The sequence below is a fragment of the Ziziphus jujuba genome, chromosome 4, assembly GCF_031755915.1.
Source record: "Ziziphus jujuba cultivar Dongzao chromosome 4, ASM3175591v1".
NCBI lineage: Eukaryota > Viridiplantae > Streptophyta > Magnoliopsida > Rosales > Rhamnaceae > Ziziphus > Ziziphus jujuba.
The window spans coordinates 6,383,710-6,393,177 of record NC_083382.1 but is presented as its reverse complement, the minus strand read 5'-3'; the positions used below and the strand labels follow the sequence as shown (position 1 = coordinate 6,393,177).

Below are 9,468 nucleotides of genomic sequence, written 5' to 3'. Positions count from 1 at the left end.
AGTTGGTGATGATTTAATCTCGACATGGCGTCAAATGAAAGGAGCCATGAGGAAACGGTTTGTGCCATCCCATTACCATAGGTTGCTACATCAAAGGCTTCAATCTTTATCTCAAGGAACTAGGTCCGTGGAGGATTATTACAAAGAGATGGAGATGCTCATGATGAGGTTAAACATGAGGGAGGATAGGGAGGCAACAATGGCAAGATTTCTTGGAGGGTTAAACCGTGACATTGCCAACCAGCTTGAATTACAACAATACTTGGAATTGGAGGAGATGTTGCATGTGGCTATTAAGTTAGAGCATCAATTCAAGAGGAGGGGTGTAAGATCATGGTTTGGAGGTGTTTTCAACAGTGGAAGGTCCAATTCTAGTGGCTGGAGGAACAATCCCATCTATGAAAGCAAGCCAAAGCCGAAAGTCAAAGAAGAAAGTTCAAATTGGCCAAGGAAGGAGACTAGAACTGAATCTGTCCATGCACCAAAGAATAAGGTAAAATTAGATCTTAAATCTTCTAGAACTCATGATGTTATGTGTTTTAAGTGCCAGGGAGGAGGACACATTGCTAGCCAATGCCCGAATAGAAGAATCATGGTGTTAAAGGGCAATGATGAGCTAGAATCGGAAAGTGAAGAAAGTGAGGATGAAGCCAAGCAAGAGGAGGAGGACTTGGAGGATGAACCCGAAACCTTAAAAGCATCCAATACTAAATTAAACTTGCTTTCTAGGAGAGTACTTGCTGCATACAAAGATGAGGATGAAATTCAAAGAGAGAACATCTTCCACACCCGATGTGCAATTCAAGGTAAGATTTGTAGTATGATTATTGATAGTGGAAGTTGTACAAATGTAATTAGTAACATTGTAGTTGATAAATTAGGCTTAATAACTATTAAACATCCAGAACCTTATAGATTACAATGGCTTAATGATGGTGGTGAAATAAAAATGAATAAACAAGCCAAAGAAAAATTTAATATAGGTAGATATGAGGATGTAGTTTTATGTGATATTGTACCCATGATTGCTGGACATATACTATTAGGTAGGCCATGGCAATTTGATAAAGATGATACTCATTTTGGTCAAGAAAATAGTATTATTTTCAGGTTTAAAGGGAAGAAGGTCAAGCTGGAACCATTATCTTTTAAAGAGGTTTACAAAGACCAATTACAAATGCAACAAAGGAGAGAAGCCGAAAAGCTCAAGGAAAAAACAAGTATGGCACCAACGGCTTCACCATTTTTTCAAGAAGGTAAGAATGAGGTTGCTGATCAAGTTAAGGTTTCTAAGACTCATATTGAGTGGAAAGATCAAGGAAAAACCGAAAGAGAGGGGAAAGAAAGTGGCAAACCCAAGAGCTTGGAGAAGGAAGGGAAATCCGAAAGTTTGCGCCAATCCAAAGGGGAAAAAGAAAAAGAAAGAAAAGAAAGGTCAAGTAGCAACTTTTATTTGAGTTTAGGAGATATTAATAAGGTTATTGAGTGTAATAAACCTTTGCTGGTCATAATTTATAAAGAAAATTATTTTAATGATCAAACTAACTTTGAAGAACTTGAATTGCCAAGTTCAATGATTTCTCTTTTGAAGGAATTTAGAGATGTCTTCCCAAATGAAATTCCAATTGGACTACCATCCAATCAAGAGGGAAAATGTGAGCTTGCTGTCCAAGATAAGTCTTCTAATACTCAGGTTGTGTGGAAAAATTTTATTAAAACCAAGAGTGAGAAATTTGGTGCAAAAGCCGAGAGTGAGGAAGGTGAGATGGCCGTGAGTGGGAAAGGAAAAGGAAGACAAGAATGGAAAAATATAAATTTTTATCTTAGCTTTGGTGATGTTAATAAAGTAATTATGAATAAGAAATCATTGCTGACCATGAATTTTAAAGATACTTATTTAAAGATGTCTTTATTGCATAGAACTTTATCTGCATTGTTGAGAGCTTTACTTAGTGGCAATTTAAAAATTTGGGAAATATTGTTTGCTAACTTTAAAAAGTGTAATTTTTACCATAATGAGCATGTATTTCTAGATTTTGTTGTAATAGTGTTTGACCTAGGAAAATAGGTTTGGTTGCACTTACGAAAGGAAAGGTTTCCTAAACAAAGAAAGTCAAAGCTCATGCCGCCTATGGATGGACTTTTTCAAGTTTTGGAGCGGATAAATGACAATGCCTACAAACTTGATCTACCGGGTGAGTATAATGTTAGTGCTACCTTAAATGTTGCTGATTTGTCTCTTTTTGATGCAGGTGATGACTTCGATTTGAGGACAAATCATTTTCAAGAGGAGGGGAATGATGCGAATCCGCCCGAACCCATACAACCGACAACCCGCTGGGGTGCCGATCCGTTACGGATGAAGGTGAGACCGATCACTAGAGCCCTAGCCAAGAAGTTCAAGGAAAATCTTGCTGTATTTATACAAGGAATAAGTCATAGTCAAGAGGGGTTGGCCATATCTAAAGAACCAAGGCCTGTTTTACTCATACAAGCAATAGAAGCCAAAACGGGCCAGGGTGGCGGTTTTGGTACATTTTGGAGTCCGGGAAGCATGAAATGGTTCCAATGCTTTATGGGTTCAATACATATGCCTAAGAGGTCATGTAATCAAGTTAAAGCAGCCTCAAATGCAATCAAAAAGGGCTTGTACGGACAGCATCAACAATTTGGCCGAATTTGCTGTATTGCTTGCTGACTTTACTGTATTTTACTGTATTAGCCTTTTCTTATTTTTCCAAGCATGGGCAACGTGTGGGACTTCATATTCTGCTTATTTGGCATCCTACAAAGCATCTAGAAGCTGATTTGAAGCTCAAAGAGGTCAAAGATTGATCAAAGTCAACTTGATCAAAAAGGCTAGCATTTTTAGTTTCCTAATTTGTTTTTACTTTTTGTTTTAGGAAACTACCATTACTTTTTGGCTTTTATTTATTTATTTTCTGGAAAAATAACTTTAGGAAGGTTTTTATTTTATTCTTTCCATTGTAAATTAATTAATTCCTAATTTAATATAAAGGAATTAATTAATCAAACTTAGATTAGGAAAGGAAGTATAGTTTCAGCCAACTAGGTTTCTTTATGTGTGGTGGCTGGTTTTCTTTATGTTCTAGGGTTTTATTTCGTGGCTTTGTAGCCTATTTAAAGGCTTATTTTTCAATAAGAATACAACTTTGATTTGATTGAGAAAATACTTGTGAGATTAATTATCTCTTTGTTCTTTGAGAACACCTAAAACACCATTAGAGAATTGGTTGTTTTAGCTTGACTTATCAATAGGTTTTCCATCCCCTATTGTGACGTCTACATTATACCAAGGTTTCTAACCACAGGTTGGTTAGGGGTTGGGGTCCATTCCATTAGAACTTGAACTTAATTAAGATCTGGGCTAATATAATACGGGTTTAGGAGCAGGTCGTCCTACGTTCGTATCACTATGCTTCTTCAACATGGTGTTTGGATGAACTTGTCAAGATTCTTGAATACATGAAGGACTATAAACAGATTGTTCTGCCAAATTTCTACCATGTGGATCCATCTCATGTACGAAACCAGATTGGAAGTATTGGTGAAGCATTCGAAAGACATGAACAAGTTCATAGTCATAACTTAGGAAAGGTACCAACACTACAAAAAATTTGGGCAACCACTACAAAATTCTCCCTGACAAATATAAATTTGTCACTTAACATACACATTACATGACAAAAATAATTATTGCCATCTATTTCGTTTTCAAGTTCAAGTACGTGACAAATTCTTGTTCATCACAAAATTTTATCACAAATTTGGGCAACCGCTACAAAAATGCTAGTGACAAGTATAGGCAATTAGTGACAAAAATTTTCTTTGTCACATTTAGTGATTGGATAATTTCATTGGTGATAAATTCTTACTTTGTCACCTACTTTTGTAACTAATTGCCTTTTAAAATTTGGAGGGAATTTTTTTTGAGTTTATTTGATGACAATGGTGACAAACATGCTTTGTAACTATTAGCCAAAAAAAAAAAAAAATGCTTTGTAACTATTTTAAATATAAACATAAAAGGAAAAGAGACACCCCCTCGATAAAGCATTTTTCCTCTCCAGCTGGTAACCCCGATGCTTTACAAAACCCACACAGGCTGGATTTCCATCGAAAAATTGTTCCAATCTCGACGCCAATCCACCACACTGCCACCTCAGCCACCAAGCCCAGTCTACCAGTGATTAAACCACAAAGAGAATACTCCAAATGATTACCCGACGCCTGGGAAGAGCTGGACTTGGGCAATCAGTATTTTAGTCCGATCACTGGAAATCAATGGTTCTCAGATCTGAGGGCCAACCTTTTCCACCATTAGTGGACTTCTTGAGCTTGAATCGAAGCTTGGTTTGGACTGAAATTTGCTCGTTTGTAAAGTATGAAGGAACCCACTTTGACAGCAACTTTCAGGCAAAGTTGAAGGTCACCGACAGCCACCGTTGAGCAAAGTAAGCTCACAAACTTGTTACTCTCTTCACAAGATTCATTTTGGTATATAATTTGTCCATTATTGTTGGTTATTTAAGATTTTGCCATTTTTAAGTTGTGATTTTTCTTGGAATTAGAATGGAAGTTTCATTCAAGGATACTGCCAACTATAAATGATAGTATTCAATGCATGGTATTGTACGCTTTTGTTACTAACTTTCTCCAAGCTCAATTCATTTCTTTATCCTGACTATATATGTGTATATATATATGTTGTTAGTTCCAGATGTGATTGACCATGGTGACCTGAGATAAAAAAGAGCTAGCTAGCTTCTTTTGCTTGGTATACAAAGTGAAGTGGGTGGGTGGGTCGGGGTGTGTGTGTGTGTATACATAAATAAAGGTTCCAATATGGAGTTTGTTTCAAAGTTAACCCACTTGGCTTTGGGTGTTACTGCTTTGTTTATTGTGGACCCTGTTTTGGGTTATAGACATTGGGAAAGGTCTAATGTTGAGGAAGTGAGCAACGGTGGAAGTGAAGATCTTGTAACTGACTTGCCTCGCCAGCCTCATGTAGACTTCCAGCATTATGCCAGCTATGTGACGGTGAACCAAACACATGAAAGAGCTCTTTTTTATTGGTTTTATGAGGCTGCTTTTAACCCAGATGGCAAACCTTTGGTTTTGTGGCTTAATGGAGGTAAAGCATTATATACATACATGTACAGACACAGGCTCACACACACACTCATGTATATACATACATATGTATTAGATCAAAAATTGATGAGATAGAGACTTCATCTTCTTTCATAAAAGCTGCTGTCTGCACTATTGCAAAATTCCCTGTTCGAATGTCTTTGGTATTTTCCTAACCTTATTAGGAAAAGCTGATAGGACCAAGTTAATTTGATTGAGTGTCTAAGTGGAAAAGATTTTTGATAACAAAACATGTTGTCAGGGGTCCTAAAAGCCAATTGGATGGAATGGGGAGAAATTTAGGTCACCGTCATCTATTTTCTTCTGGAAATCATATACAGATTCACTATTGATAAATATTAACCTTTTGACTCGAATATTATATGCTTATATTTGATATAATGCTAATGAGAAGAAAAATAGAACTTTGCATCATATATATTCTCATGCTCTCTTTTCTTTAAGACAATTTGTGTTCCTCACACTACAAACAAGTACACAAGCTACTTTTTACTAAAAAATTGAATAAATTAGGTTCCACTCACAAGGGAAAATTGAGGATGTCATTATTTTCAATCTTTTAGTGGATGTCATTCATTACAACTCATCCGAAGAATATATTATATAATATGTCAGTATCCAAATGTTTTTTTTTCTTTTTTTTTCCTTTTTTTTTTTTTTTTTTTTTTTTTTCTGAAGGTGGGATGTATTATACTTTTTGTTTCAGGTCCTGGGTGCTTTTCTATGGGATATGGAGCAACACAGGAGATAGGACCTTTCTTGGTTACGGATAGTGATGGAATTCAATTTAATTCCTTTTCATGGAATACAAGTATTGGATTCGCTCAACTTTGAAATTTGATTTTCTCATGTAAACATAGATTATTACTACATTAAAATTTTTATTTTGTTCCCTTATTGGATGCTTTCCACCATTTATATAAATGCCTACAGAGATTGTTTTGGGTTAGGTTGTGGAATATTTAGAATTTAATGTTAATGATGATGCAGAGGCCAACATGTTACTTAAACACAAGTAGTGATTATGACAATATGGGGGATAACTTTACATGTTTGTTAAGAATCATTGTTTTTTTTGCCTATTTAAGTTCCAACAGGTTGTTTGTCTGGTGGGAAATCAAATCAAGTGTTGGTTTAGACATGTATGATTGTATTATTTATTAATTATTGATCTCTCATTTGTATTTTGCATTTAATTTGTTCTATTATTAATTTTTTTTCTTTTCTCAGCTATTGATGCTTACATTTTCCTGCACAACTAGTTCCTTAAGTATCCATCATACAGAAATCGAACCTTCTACGTTGCTGGGGAGAGCTATGCAGGTCTTTTATGTCTTAACCAATTCCCCCTTGTTTCAGTTTAAAATATATATATATATATATATATATGTGTGTGTGTGTGTGTGTTCAAAAGAAGAAAAAAAACCCATATATAATTTATATATACATACATACAAATATATTCATTCTATATATGTATTTGTCATAGGAAAATATGTCCTAGAGCTCGCTGAGCTAATCTATGACAATAACAAAGACCCGTCCCTTCATATTGAACTTAAGGGTATTCTGGTATGTATCATAGATTCATAAAATTACTAATCTATATTAATTCATGCTTGATTTTTCTCTTCAACTTATTGGAACTTAATAAGTCTTGAGTTTGTTCTTTACATTTTTGCTAATTAAATTTGACAGGACCTGCCCTAAGAACCATCCCAAGATCTCTCAGATGGTCCCGCCTGGTGAAGTCCCATTGGAAAATCCCTAGAGAATATCCAATGGAACCTCGCCTTAAAATGTGGACAACCGAACACTAGCATTAGCAATAATATCTCAATATATAAATATAAAATAAATCCATAACAGCACAAAGTCCACAACCGGCCTATTCTACCACAGGCCATAACTACACCCATAAGTAATATGGTTTCTATTGAGTTCAAAACATTGATCAGAGCATTCTAAGAGTATTAATGAAGTTTAGAATACAAATAAGAAATAAGTGAGTACAGAAAGATAAAGATAAGATAGAGAACAGATAAATACTGCCGTTGTCGTGGAAGAACGAAGCGATAAATGGTGCGTGAGGTAGACTGCTACTAGCTACCTGGGCCTAGGGGAACAAATTTAAAACAATAAAACATGAGATAAGGGAATCTTAATGAGTGCATGGTATAATATAAAAATAATGATTTATTTCCATAAAAGTCTTTCTCTCAAGACCTCTCGTTCACTCTTTTGAAAAGTTCCCCGTTTAAAAATCATTTCACAGAACCCAACTTGTATCCCCATCTAATCTCATCAAAAATTTGATGCTCAAAAGTATAAAATGAACGATCAATACAATATTACAAAATACCATAAATATGATGTAATTTACGAGCATAAAATTTTATAAACACACTTCCACGAGATAAATATGAAAATGGAAAAATCACCACAATATTTATAAATCAACAGTATATTCAAACGTATACATGTATCATATGATGTACCAATCTGTAAACCGTGGGATACACCCACCTCATGACCATCAATATATGAGAGATGTCGTGGAAATAATAAATAACCGTCAGAACGTATCCAACCTCACGGTTCGTGGCAATAATAAACTGTTGAGTGAAACCAATTTCACGGCACCATGATAATAATAATAAACCGTCGGATAAATCTGATCTCACAGTCCATGGCAATAATAAATAGTTAAATGAGACCAACCTCATGGCACTGTGGTAATAATAATAAACCGTCGGTTAAACTTGACCTCACTGTTCATGGTAATAATAAATCGTTGGGTGAGACCAACCTCACAGCACTGTGGTAAACCTAGCGCACTGTAATATAATACTGAATCAAAACTCTGGTGCTACATGGTATATCAATTAAAAACAACCGATACAGTATCCTTAAAATAATCTTATAATATCTCAAATACTTTTCCGAACAATATTGTATCATAAGTCCTTATTTAATATTCAAAATTCAACTGCTTATTTAAATATTCCAAAATTTTCAAATCATTATTGTCTACTAAAACCGAAAATACCACAGTGAAATATATTCACCATAAACCAATTTTAAGCATATAAAATTTATAAAATATTTAAATATGGTTAAAATCATATAAATTTTCAATTTGCTCCTCAGATCAAATATTTTCCAAAATGATTTAAAATCTCAATTCAAATACCAGAATGTTTAATTAACATAATTCACAAGTTCACTATGAACTCACCAAAATTTGAAGTCATTAAAAACTTTATCAAAATCCACATAAAAGGAAAATTTATATAAGTAAAAGCGGATGTTATATATGCATAAAACAAATATTTCAATCAATTTATATATACGTAAAATATCCAACCACACATATATATTATTCTATATACCCAAAACATTTTTAAAATAGTAACCACTCACAGTACTGTATCCCCGTTTAAAAATCATTTCACAGAACCCAACTTGTATCCCCATCTAATCTCATCAAAAATTTGATGCTCAAAAGTATAAAATGAACGATCAATACAATATTACAAAATACCATAAATATGATGTAATTTACGAGCATAAAATTTTATAAACACACTTCCATGAGATAAATATGAAAATACAAAAATCACCACAATATTTATAAATCAACAGTATATTCAAACGTATACATGTATCATACGATGTACCAATCTGTAAACCGTGGGATACACCTACCTCACGACCATCAATATATGAGAGATGTCGTGGAAATAATAAATAACCGTCAAAACGTATCCAACCTCACGGTTCGTGGCAATAATAAACTGTTGAGTGAAACCAACTTCACGGCACCATGATAATAATAATAAACCGTCGGATAAATCCGATCTCACAGTCCATGGCAATAATAAATCGTTAGATGAGACCAACCTCATGGCACTGTGGTAATAATAATAAACCGTCAGTTAAACTTGACCTCACTGTTCATGGTAATAATAAATCGTTGGGTGAGACCAACCTCACAGCATTGTGGTAAACCTAGCGCACTGTAATATAATACTGAATCGAAACTCTGGTACTACATGGTACATCAATTAAAAACAACCGATACAATATCCTTAAAATAATCTTGTAATATCTCAAATACTTTTCCGAACAATACTGTATCATAAGTCCTTATTTAATATTCAAATTCAACTGCTTATTTAAATATTCCAAAATTTTCAAATCATTATTGTCTACTAAAACCGAAAATACCACAGTGAAATATATTCACCATAAACCAATTTTAAGCATATAAAATTTATAAAATATTTAAAT

General features: G+C 34.2%; 1 protein-coding gene across 1 annotated transcript; it reads left to right on the top strand.

Moving 5' to 3' along the window:
* Window positions 1–4,074: 4,074 nt before the first annotated feature.
* LOC125421993 (serine carboxypeptidase-like 31) lies at window positions 4,075–6,754 on the top strand. Its single transcript, XM_048472385.2, has 4 exons — window positions 4,075–4,475; window positions 4,736–5,155; window positions 5,882–5,986; window positions 6,406–6,754. Exons 2-4 carry the CDS (start codon window positions 4,867–4,869, stop codon window positions 6,435–6,437), a joined length of 426 nt encoding a protein of 141 aa, XP_048328342.2. The 5' UTR covers window positions 4,075–4,475; window positions 4,736–4,866; the 3' UTR covers window positions 6,438–6,754.
* Window positions 6,755–9,468: the final 2,714 nt, after the last annotated feature.